The sequence below is a fragment of the Wasmannia auropunctata genome, unplaced genomic scaffold, assembly GCF_000956235.1.
Source record: "Wasmannia auropunctata unplaced genomic scaffold, wasmannia.A_1.0 LD335844.1, whole genome shotgun sequence".
NCBI classification, from domain to species: Eukaryota; Metazoa; Arthropoda; class Insecta; order Hymenoptera; family Formicidae; genus Wasmannia; species Wasmannia auropunctata.
This window is the reverse complement of record NW_012027046.1, coordinates 278,756-291,422: the sequence shown is the minus strand read 5'-3', so window position 1 is coordinate 291,422 and position 12,667 is coordinate 278,756. Positions and strand designations below refer to the sequence as shown.

Genomic DNA, 12,667 nt, shown 5'->3' with positions numbered 1-12,667 from the left:
CTTTTAATTTTCGTTTCGTTAGTTAATTTATATTTCATTCTATTCTAAATTTCATGTTATTAAATTTCTATTCATATTTTAACGCTGAAACTGAAGTAAAGTTAAAATGTTCGTTGTACTCAATTATTTGAGACTAAAGTATATTTTTAATTTATAAAAACATCTCATTAATTTTTTCATTTCTTTGCATATAACAAGCTTGACTTTATCTATTAGATTTAAAAAATCAAAATTACTTTACTTTTATAATACATATAAAATATGTATGTATATATAATGTAAAAAACGCATGCATAAAAAATAATATATTAAAAAATTAATTTATGCTTCTCTTGTATGTATAGTTTAATAGTTTGATATAAATATTTAGAATTTGCCTCTTATACCTTATTTTTAAAGGCTGACGCAAAGTTTGCAGCAGAATTCTTTGTGTCAGGTGGGGTCATTTTCTTTTCAGGCATCATTTGAGCACTGGCATGATTACCCATCGGTGGCATTCCTAGGGTATTAATTTCTGCAAAAAAAGCTCCTGCTAGAGCAATAGTATTATACGTTTAGTTAGTAAGCAATTAGAGTACAGCAGTTAAAACACGTATAAAGCAGCATTGTTATTTCAAGCTTAGTAAAGATGTAAAGACAGAAGAATAATTCTACGTACAGAATCCGAGAAACCACATAATATTAAATGATACAAAATTAAATTATAAAAAATATACAATTTATGTGAGCGCATCAAGAAATAAAAAAGTAAATTTATAATAAACTTATTAAGAGATTAAATTATTAGTGTTAAACCAATTAATATATATTGCATCACTTGTACCTTATTTTATGTAACATGTTTTAATTAATTGCTGTACTAATATCAAAGCTATTTTTTAAATTATTTCTTAAGTTGTATGTGCAATATAAATTTACTAGTGTTTTTAGTTAAAAAAAAAGATGAATACAAGTATTTAAGCAGTCTAAATGCAAGTTTAGAGAAAAGCATGCAATGAATAAATAAGATGCACGAACCATCCATAGGCTTTTGCGTCAACTGAGGTTGAGAAATTGGCAAGGGCTTTTCTTCTTTCTTTAGGGGAATCTGAGAGATCTGCATCGGCATGGATGTTATAGGAAGGGGATCAAATATCGAACTCATGCCTCCCATATTCATTCCTATATTCAATCCTGGAATGCCGTTATTATTCAGCATATTCGGCGGTGAATTTCCGCGTTTTGTATTTGGAAATCCGTTGGAATGCTGTTGCGACATTGTAATGTTATGCGAATTCTGTATATTAGTCAACGGCGCAGTGGTATTAATCATATTCTCTAATTGATTGTGCATGGATATATGTGCCGCCAGTCCTTGCGACAAATTCATGTTCAAATTCGTCATATTAATATTGCCCAAATTCAGATTAGAAGCCATACTCGTTGGCATCATGTTGACAGGTTTTACGTCCGGTAGCAAATTGAGATTTGTGTTGTTATTAGTATTATTCGTCGTATGAGACGTTTGGATGAACGACGATTCTTTCTTGATAGCGAGGGTTTGATCCAAAGTGGGTGTTTGAATAAATGAAGGCTCCTTCTTGACTGCAAGTGTTTCCATGGAGGACTGCGTAGTAGGCACCGAAGCTATATAAAATACGTTTCTAAGGTTACTTTGTACTTGCTTTTCATATGTAATAAATAATTATTTTACGCGTGATGTTCACGCAAACAATACCAATAAAAATTGTATCTAATTATAGATACCTAAAGTATTGTATGGCTGTAAAAGATCGGATTGTTGATTTAAATTTGTTCCGTCTGTGGATACGGATGTATTTGCATTTGGAAAGGAACTAATGGACGTTGGTGGCTGCTGCGGTGGTTGTTGAGATACAGCTGGCGAAGCCGTCATAGAATTTGTATTTGTAGGTGTGACGCTGGGCGGTGGAGTTGGTACAGAGATCGACGGAGTTGGTGGGTTAGATGTTGTCGGTGGTGGTGGTGGTGGTGGTGTTGGTGTTGGTTTTTTGACAGGAGCGGCCGTAGCCAGAGCTGTAGGTCGTGACGGTTGGGCTGGCATAGATGCGTGACTCGCGACAGGTATACTTTGTCCTGTTGTAACAGCAGCCACTGCGACTGGCTGATTATTATTGCCCCCTAAAAGAATTTTTACACTTACGTCTAATGATCTATTAATTTGATATTTAATCAGATCTATATTAAGCATCTTTTTTGCAATGATCATATCATATATAGCTAAATCTATTAGAAAAATCATTTTATAATAAAAAAAAATTAAAAAAAATTGAAAAAATTTAAAAGTAGTTGTGCCTATATGCAGTGACCATCTGTCTTTTTTTCTTAGCAATTGTCATTAAAGATTCGGCTAATAAAAAAATGTCTATAATTTATCTATATATATAAATAAAAAAATATTACAGTAATTTAGTAATTACAATATGCCGTATATAGCTGAGTCTATTTAAAAAACTATTTTATAATTTAAAAAAAATGAAAAAATTGAAAAATTCAGAAGTAGTTGTCTATAAGCAAGTAAAAGTGTGATAAATAAACGTGTAAGTGTCGAGAAAAAAATTCCCGAAAATTCATTTTTAGAGTGTTATATTCAACAAAAGTATCCCCGTCGCGAAAATTGCAAAATATAATTTCATGATTTTATTAACATAATACCTGATTCTGAAGGAATATTGCTTGGTTGACTAACAGTTGGCTTTGTTATTGGTCCCGTAGAATTCGCCGGTGGTTGATTATTCATTAAAAGAGCTCCACTATGATTTAATGTAGATGCCTATATATGAAGAGTATATTATCTTTATTATCAATATTAACACGTGAAAATTATTAAAAGTGTCACGGTAAGACAAATGTCATATTGTTATAAATATTATATCATATCTTGTAATATAATTTGCACTATCCTTTTAAATTAATTTCTAAATTCGGAATCAGTATTTACAAATATATTAAGAGACACATAATACGTATTATCTAGGAAATGCTTACAACTTATCCCAAAGCGTAACATGAAAAAATATATACCCTTAATTCCTATGGGCTTATTGCAATCAGTTAGCTTACCGATGCGACGGTAGCAGTCTGTGCAGAAGGTCCTGTACTTGGTGCGTTCTTCTTTGCTTTCTTCCTATGTGGACGATTCGAGGAGTTTCCTGAAATTCAATGTAATGTGCATCTAGTAGTGAGTTACGTGCAGTCAAACATTGTTCTGTCACATCGAGAGACACAGGTCGATGGAGAACTAGCGAAATGCAATGTGCAGAGGATACCAGCTATTGAGTGTCGCAAAAACGCCAAGTAAAAAAAAATGTAAAATATACGTCAGAACAAAAATCAAACAACTTTGTGCATGTATTTTCTAATAGATTTTATTCATATGCTTATATTATAATTGTATCACTGTGTACAACAATGTTAATTTAAATATCTCAATTGTATGCTCCTTTTTTTGTGGACTTTCATCTTAATGATTCTTTTATATTAAAAAATTTTAATACGCAGAACAATTTTTTTTCTTCCCATTCTACGTAAAGTTAGTTGTATTCAATTCATTTATGAATATCTGCGTGTGCATATATATATATATGTATACACGTACATACATACATACCGCACGCGCGCCCACACATACATGCATACGTGTCGCGAAATTGTCACACATACATATATGTCACAACATATATGTATGCGAGATCACATGATGCCTACTCTCGTCGTTTTTTTTTGTGTATCGATACTCATGATTTGTTACAATAACGGTAATAATAATCATTATGGTGGCGGAAATGACGATTATAAAACATTGACTACAAAAATCATCAAACTGCCGTCTTTTCTTTAACTTCTTTTTTTTCGTATAATATAATATAATTAATGTAATATTATATAATAATAGGAGTAATGTGTAAATAAAGGTCACATAAATGGTACAATACAGAGTTCAACTTAAAGATGAATGATACAAGAGCGACAAACTCTTACAAACTGTTTTAATGTTAAAGTCGTAGTTAGCGCAACACTGAGATCGGTGGCAAGAGACTCCTGCTCGATGTTCATCGTGTGTACTACATAAAATCAGCGACGATGGTAAGATACATGGAAAACTGTGATGCCACAAGTACTATCGTTTGTCTGATCTGCGTGCTCTCTCAAACAATTCGTGATTCGTAACAATCGTGAAATCACAGCACTGAAAATTATCGATGGAATGTGATCGACAACCTTGCTAAACTCATTCGACAAATGAAAAGCAAAACGAAACAACGAGGAGGAGTACCAGCGTATCTTAATTTATATAATATAGTTAACTGGACCACCACATATGAGCCAACCGCGACTCTTTGAAAAATTAATGTCTATTTCACTCGTTTTTTAACTTTGTGTATGCACTTAGAAAAAGTTTCGCGCGTCGTGTATGTCGTTTTTTTTTATTCCTCCATAAATGTAACTTACAACTATTTATTAATATTTTATGATATATTAGTTTTCACTATGTACAGAACACGTATGACCGTGTTTTTATCGTTACTATTAAACTCGCGGTACGCAAAAAACAGACGGAACGCTTACATACGACTCTGGAGAGGAAGATAATTAGCGAAATTAAATAAATGTGGTGTCATCGTCTGAATGTAACAAAATATTTAGAATCTTTAAATCATTGCCTTTTGCATATAACGCAAGCGGAAATAATTCGTAGCAGGAAGAATGACGTTCCCGTATGGATGAAAAAACGCGGAAAACAAAATTTAGAGATGCGTGCTTTGCATATAGAGTAATCGCTACAAAAAATTTTGGAAGGCAATATGAATATCATTTATAAAATGCCCTATACCTCGCGTTTATAAGCTAATGCTGATTGTATCTTAATAGATGTGTAGTATCTATCTAATTCAGCACACGCCGTCAAAATTTGTTCTCTCTCATAGTCTAGCTAATTCTCCGGATTTCTCTAGTCACTTTCAGTATCTTGGGAAACATAAAATGGTAAATATTTAACCTGCCCGACGTTTCTCGTACCTACTTGTAAATGCTTATAGCTTCCATATCAATAATTTTCTTAGATATCGACGAACACTTTTTTTTCCGACTAATTACGGCTTGTTTTGTATCAAGTTATCGTAGTAATTAATCGCCCAAACTCTTTATCTTCTTCTCTTATTTTGTCGGGGCAGTAAGTACGTTGCTCTGAGTGTTATGATTCATGATACTATTTACTTGTACTCGAGTGCAAATTCGATTATCCTTAATGCTCATATTATGACATGTTCAATTACAAGGATTGCTTCTTGCGAGCATCCTAGCGTCATTATCGGTTACGTTCACAATAGATTCTTATGTATATATCTTGCTACATGTAATAAGAACTAAATTTACACGATATCTCAACAAAAGAGAGAGAGAGAGAAAAAAAAAACATTATCGAGCAGACATTTACACATAGAAATATAAAAACAAAATATTAAAATTAATCGTGTTTAAATTCGTATAAAAAAGATTTTCTAAAAAACGCTCTGATAGGACACGCGCGAGTTAAAAAGTAATGTTATTTCGAAAATTATGATAACATTTGTGTTACTTGGAAATTCCTTGATATTTACACATATGCGAGATGTTCTATTGCGACGAGAAACGAAGTGTATGCTCTTAACAGGAATAATTACTACTTCATATATTAAGGCATGTAAAACCACACCAATTCGTCATTGGAATAATGATATATCAATTTCAATTAGCAAGAAGACAATATTTCCAACTTTTCTTTTAATCATTTGAGCGATGAGAAAAACTGACAATGGTTACCGATGAAGAACTAGTGGTAAATAGGATGAAACGGCGATTAGCAAAGCTTAGCGGAGTGCAAACAATGTGTTTGGAGGCTAGGGCGCCTTGTGTATTTATATATGTATATACATATACATATACATGTATACATATTACCATCTCCTTAACTTGTTTCCCTTCCTATTTCCTTTTTTCCTTTCCATTTGCCTTCTTCGTGTGTGATCGATCTTTCGTCATCCCTTTCTGTCTCTGTCGTTTCTCTCGGTCTTGTCTTACCTTCTACTCCTTTACACATCATTAACTTAAACTTTGTACATATATATGCTCAAAGTCATTAAATTTTACGAAAAAACAACGAGATCTCTGTCAATTAAAATTGTACTCCGCACCAATATATTCCGTTGGAGATTCATAATAATTACTTTATTCGAATCTATACATTCAGAGTAAAACAGTAAGGAAGATTTGTATTAGTTCTCGCTTGTCTCGCACAAGCAACGTAACACTGTTGTTCAGATTCGGCTTGCGAGAGACGAAACACTTTAATAATAATTGACTTCTTAAAGGAAGCACAAATATTTGGCTATGATAAGCTAAGCTTGAAATGGAATTAGTAATCTGAGGTAACTAGAATCGAGTCTTCTTCATGTTGAGAAGAATCTTGTTAGAATTCTTTTGCGGAGACAAGAGCGTAGCTTACTACAGTAAAATGCAACGCGTAACTATGCTAATCTTAAAAATGCACTGATTTGCAAATCTAGCCACCAACACATTGTCTGCAATATCTCCCGTGTGTGTATCGCTATGATCACTGCCTAATTTATTTCTTTATATTCTTTACTTCGACCGACGTCAAGTTCGCACAGTTTAAAATGTGTGGGAATATGTGACCGTTTTTTTTTTTAGGAGCACTTAACGCACTTTTCACGTCAATATACATTGATAACATTGCGTACTATGTACCCATTTCTTTTTAGTTCGTAACGCATGTTAATATCACTGTTCTAGATTCTGAGAAATGATACGGCATGAATGAATCAATGCGAGAAAACAAACTTAATGATTCGAAACACACAGTGATACAAGTAATGTTTTGCTTATCGTTTGCAATGCAAATAAATAACGAGTTTGCAAGAATTATTATATTGAATTATTTTTCGGGTTATATGGGGCAATATAATTATCGGGGAAAGCTACGGTAAATAGTTGTGTAACTTATTACAAGGTACTAATTCGACACTACAGTCACGGCAACAGTCCACTTTTGGTTAAGTGCAATGTCGCTGATTGCAGGATAAGTTTCTTTCCAGATATTTTACTGACCTTAGAAGCAATGACTTTTTCTTACGAACCCAAAGGCGGAACTGCAGTGAAAAATTCAGTGACCTTGAGTAGCAAACTATTGACTTTCGAGCAACAGAATGTACTGTCAACACCGATAGGAGAAGAGAAAATAATCATATCGTTCAGAATCAATAATATAATTCGTGAAACAAGCTGGCATGGTATCCTCTAAACACAGTCTGCACTCCACTAGCTCACCTTTGTTCTTACCATTGCATATGTCTCGTAAATTAAATAAAAATTCGTTAACCGTATGTCAAGTTTCGATTCTTGTACACAATCGTACATCTGCGACACTTGTACAATGAAAAAATGTACAAAATTACGTAGACATGGCAAATCTTGTTCTACAGCTCGTTTACAAGATGAAACTTGACACCACATTCATACTTGCATTAATATAACGCAGCACTTAAGCTACATGAATAACGCTGTCCTAATAAATACAGTAATTAATAAGCACGATTCAGCAGCTTAAGAAGATATTTGCGTTAATCCCCATTAAAAAAAAATTGTTTATATCTAGTTTGTAACTTCCTTCTTGTATAGCAAATATTAATCATACATCATTGTAGCAATATTAATGATATATCAGCATTTTTCGATTGTTTCATTTGCCAATAGAAAATTGGTTAGGCACAGAATTCATAAGTATTCTTTGAAGTTCTTAAATTTACCACCAAATCATGAGGCATCGCGTTTATCAATTAAAGTTTATCAGACTATAGCACAATAATAGAAATAAATACTATATGAAACAGAAGATTGTAAAAAAGTATTTACTACAAGCATTATTGCAATTATTGATTACGTATTATGTAATGTGCAGCTTATACATAATTTTACATAATTTTAATTAAAAAAATTAATAAAAAAGAATTGTTCAATATAATTTTAAATATTGAATTAGCTATATTCTTTTAAAATGAATTAACTTATATATTAATCAATAATAATTAAAGTTGTTCATAAAAAAATATTGATATAGAATTCAAAGTTTTATTATATATAATATATAACTTCACGTACTGAAATTTAATTATAATAATAATCATAAGTAATTTCCTTTTTTGTATGAAACTGAAGTAAGAAAATCTACTCTATTTAATCATGTGTTTAATTTTATGTCATTAATTATATAATATTATACTTTCAGTGGTACTGTATTATAAAAAATTATACATGACAAGAATATTATTCAACTATTTTATACAAATATACAGAATTAAACGCTGCCACATGAAATGATGAGCCGTTCTTTCAACTGTGAACTTCACGTCTACGACTTTGCCGTTATTTTTGTTAATAGAGAATTTCTTATCGTTCTAAATGTCATTTATGATATTAAAACACACAAAAAAAATGATAAGAGACGCGCACAGAAAGTAAGGATTTTTAAAAATGTAGAAATATCTGTCTCATAGACAACCCTGTTATACTTGGCGATGAGAAAAAGCGCATTAAGAATCTAAACCATATTTGTATTTGTGTGTTCGTAAAAATGTATTGTCTTTTAAAATTTGGGCGTAAACGTGAGTATGAAAATCTGTGCTTTATAGGTGCATCTGTTAGGAAGTAACAAATTTTTGCAAAGAACTCGAAAGTCCGAAATACGTTATTTCCCCGAAAGTATATTTACCTGTCTGTATATATACATATATATTAAATTAAATTATAATATACAAATATATATATTGAAACAGGTAGTCGCGCACATAATCCCATAATTTTGAATCTCATCGAAGAAATAATTCATATATTTGTGACAACTACTTAGTTACAAGTAGCTCTTTGTTCCCAAGTAAGGGTCTAATAGTAACAACAGTTGCATTTATATCTAACCTGCTTCACTGTCGCTTGAATCAGTGCTCGATGAAGAAAGCGAACTACTGCTGGAGTCACTATCGCTGCTACTACTGCTCGATGCCGACAATCGTGAAGGTCCACTCGCACCACCAGTTCCAACTACATCGACGGACTTACTACTGTCTTCTGTAAAAAGTATATATACAAACGATTTTTGTTATTAATATCACAATTTTACCCATCCTTCGAATATATTCCTGGATTTCCAAGATTTTAGGAAAAACAAAGCTCTATAGAAAAATTAGTCAGACACTAACCTTTCTTGGCAGTTTTCTTGACATTGCCCAACTGCCCTGTTACGTCCTGTAACCTTTTTTCCAATTCTTGTTTCTTTTCGGCCATCTGTTCATCCTTGGACTTACCACTGACTTTCTTGTCTGTTATAACACACGATGAAATAATATATAAATATATATTACATAAGATTTTTTCATTCGTCGTAGGTACGTAAGTGCGTACGCTTGCATGTGTGTAAACTTTATTAGAATATTGTCACGACATTGAGCAAACTCACAACCAAACTCAGCATGTTTAAAAAATAAAAATATATATTAAAAGTAGAATTTTGTTGATAAAATGTTATCTTTTACTTATATCTTATTCAAATTTAAATGTAACTGAATAATATTACAATTGAAACATATGTTATGTATAATATTAATGTATTAATACTGTGGCAGCTAAATTATTTTATAAATTCAAAATAAAGTTAAGTTTGTAGTAAAGCTTACGTGGCTTCTTTCTGAGGCATGATGCAACATAGCTCTCCAGTTCTCTAAGCGTTGATGGCTTCAGTGTCTCAAAATCGATTTCGATTTCATCTGGATTTGAATCCCTCAGTGAAGGCTCTCGAGATTGTATTATGTGTACAACACGACCTAATTTGTCGCCTAAAAAAAAAAAATAAATAAAATTTTTTAAATTTTGAAAACTGATATTTTTAATTGCTTTTTTTTCTCTTCGCCTTTATAATTACAATCAAACAAAACAATTTAGAATATTCCACAAAATAGAATTATATGAGCAGTAAATATAAATAGCAAAGATGTTTCAAATCAAGTTGCATTATCAATTTGCAAATATTTGCAGATAAATGATTTCAGTTCTGTTGTTATAATATTATAACTGTCTAGCCAACAATAAATCCTATTTTAAAATTTTTTGAAATATATTTATTAATGTATTAATCAATATAATCAGAATGGTATTAATCAGAATTTTAATCAAACAAATATTTTTACCTGGTAGCTTATTAATATCCAAGCTGAGCTGCCTCTTTTCATCATAAGACATTGGTTTGGCATTATCTTCATCTTCCGAGTCGAACGTGATCGGAGGTGGTTGATTGCCAGTATTTTTCTTCTTGTTCCCAGTAGATCTGCTGTTAGCCTTCGGCCTTTTGGTTGCGGTATTCGCAGTTGTGGCAGCTTTTCCAGGTCCCCGGCCTTTACCTTTTGGCTTAGCATTCGCTGCTGCTGGCAAATGATGTCCTAAACTTCCTGCGCCATGAGTCTTGTTAGGTCCTATTGCTGTAGTTTGATGGTGGAGATCGCTAGCTATGCCACCAGGCATTTTCAAATCGCCTGCACCCATCGCAACACTGGCTATACTAGCACCAACACTGTCAGACACGTTGGGAATGCCACCACTCGGTTTCATAAGTTCCTTCATGGCACCGGTATGACTGGCAACAAGGCTGCTATTCTTATTGCTCATTGGCTTTGATTTTGGCTTCTCTGGCTTCTTCTTTTTATTTTTCTTCTTGCCGCTCTCCTCTACTAATTTCCTCATTTGCTCTTGCATTGCTTTCAGCTATAATAAAAGTAATAAATTACATTTTTATGTAAATCTGCCTATAAAAAGACATTTTATTTCGAAAAAAATATTGTACCTCTTGCTGTAATTCAAGTAATTTCTGAGTACGTTCCTCAACCGAATCATCACTATCGGAAGAACTATCTCCTCCAGAACTACTACCGCTACCACTGCTGCTTCCTTTCGTAGTCACAGTACTGCTACCCATGCTTGGTTCATCCGGAACTTTAGCAAATCTGTTGTGTTCAATCACACAATTTAGATTCTGTCATGTATTTACGTACTACTTTCGACAAAGTTCAACAAACCTCATCTCAAATATATCTTGAAGTTTCCTAGCCATTGAAACAACGTCATGATCGGGAGGATTATATTTGTAACAATTAGTAAATATAAGTCGTACATCGCCCGCAAATTCGTTTGCAGTTTTGTATTGACGATTATCCATTTTCGTCTGTAAAAAAAATTAGATGTTTTAAATCAAAATGTTTAAATCATTAAATTATTACAGCAAATATAATGATATAAAATTTATGATAATTCTCAGTTTTAGAGAAATTTTACAAGTTTAAAAAGTTTAACATCTGTATAATATCCTGTATAAGTATATTCACACTTTAAGTATATTCACACATAATCAAAAATATATACCTTTACTGTGCCAAGATCCATAGGTTTCTTGATAATCTCATGATAGTCATGAAGGCCTAGAAGTTCTGCATCAACAGGTTTGTAAAAAGGCCAAGCATAGGGCTGTATATTATCAGAAAAGAAAAGAGTAAATTACACGTTCCAGAATAATATTGCATTAGCTTGCCATACTTAAAAGAATAATTACCGAGTGTTTTTTAGCGAAAAGTTCCTTCAAAATGTCATTGCAAGATTTTAAAGGATCAGACAATTTTTCTTTTCCTTTGACACCAGCATGCGGAGGCTAAAAAGTAAAAAAAAAAATATGTGAAAATTAAATTTGACAAATCAAATTGTAGTTTATTTTACTTAAAAAGTAAAGTTTTCTAAGCAAGTTAGACAATTATATCAACCTTTTTTAGCTTATTTTTAAAATACATAAAATATATATTTAAGAAATAGAAAAAAATAATATATTAAATCTCTTATCATTTATCTTACAATAAAAGATTTTTATTACAAAACACATGCCATAAAATATATAAATTATGTTCTTTAATATAAATCTGATAATTTTTGATTGATCGATGATGAGACAACACAAATGAAAGGAAGGAATATGAAGGAATAGTAATAAATGTACCTGTTGGGCCATTGCCCCCATAAGAGGCATATTGGCCTGATGGTATGGCACTAAGCCGTCTTCCGCTTGTCTTGTTGGCTGAAACAGCCACGACATGAATTGTTTAAACATTTATCGATATATTATTTTATTAATTACCGGTCACTATAATTAATATAATTAATGAAATATCTGAATATGATTTTAGATGCAAGGAACAAGGATGTTATGCATTAATGATCATGTAAAACACAATAATTGATACATCCTGTATTTAAAAAGATATGTCAATAATAAAATTGCATTGGTTTTAATATATTGTGTTTTTATATGTTTATTATATAAAAATCTTATATTACTTATGTAAGTGTAAAAATTTTTAATGAAATGTATATATATTCAAAATTTAAAATTAAATAAGTAAATAATTAGATGCAACATTCATTATCATAAATGATCATAATTTGTTGATACCTACAAATAGGTATCATATTTCACCGATATATCAAATAACTTACTTCTCTTTAATGCTTTTAATTCAAACTCACAATATAGCAATAATGAAATATATATATATATATATATATA

The 12,667-nt window shown here is 31.7% G+C and overlaps 1 protein-coding gene across 15 annotated transcripts in view; it reads right to left on the bottom strand.

The window, feature by feature from the left end:
• LOC105455750 (bromodomain-containing protein 3-like) overlaps nt 1-12,667 on the bottom strand; it is a 33,245-nt gene that overhangs the window by 6,189 nt on the left and 14,389 nt on the right. For 11 of the 15 annotated variants that reach the window (XM_011699291.1, XM_011699289.1, XM_011699294.1 and 8 more), the window contains 14 exons: nt 12,101-12,178; nt 11,666-11,761; nt 11,479-11,580; nt 11,136-11,281; nt 10,904-11,063; nt 10,254-10,824; nt 9,744-9,902; nt 9,270-9,389; nt 8,989-9,138; nt 3,082-3,170; nt 2,674-2,791; nt 1,747-2,139; nt 1,018-1,626; nt 387-532 (listed from right to left, as the gene is read on the bottom strand). In XM_011699291.1, the coding sequence (XP_011697593.1) occupies nt 387-532; nt 1,018-1,626; nt 1,747-2,139; nt 2,674-2,791; nt 3,082-3,170; nt 8,989-9,138; nt 9,270-9,389; nt 9,744-9,902; nt 10,254-10,824; nt 10,904-11,063; nt 11,136-11,281; nt 11,479-11,580; nt 11,666-11,761; nt 12,101-12,178 (2,937 nt within the window). The remainder of the gene's footprint in view (nt 1-386; nt 533-1,017; nt 1,627-1,746; nt 2,140-2,673; nt 2,792-3,081; nt 3,171-8,988; nt 9,139-9,269; nt 9,390-9,743; nt 9,903-10,253; nt 10,825-10,903; nt 11,064-11,135; nt 11,282-11,478; nt 11,581-11,665; nt 11,762-12,100; nt 12,179-12,667) is intronic. The other 4 variants (XM_011699296.1, XM_011699297.1, XM_011699304.1 and 1 more) reach the window with 4 other exon arrangements.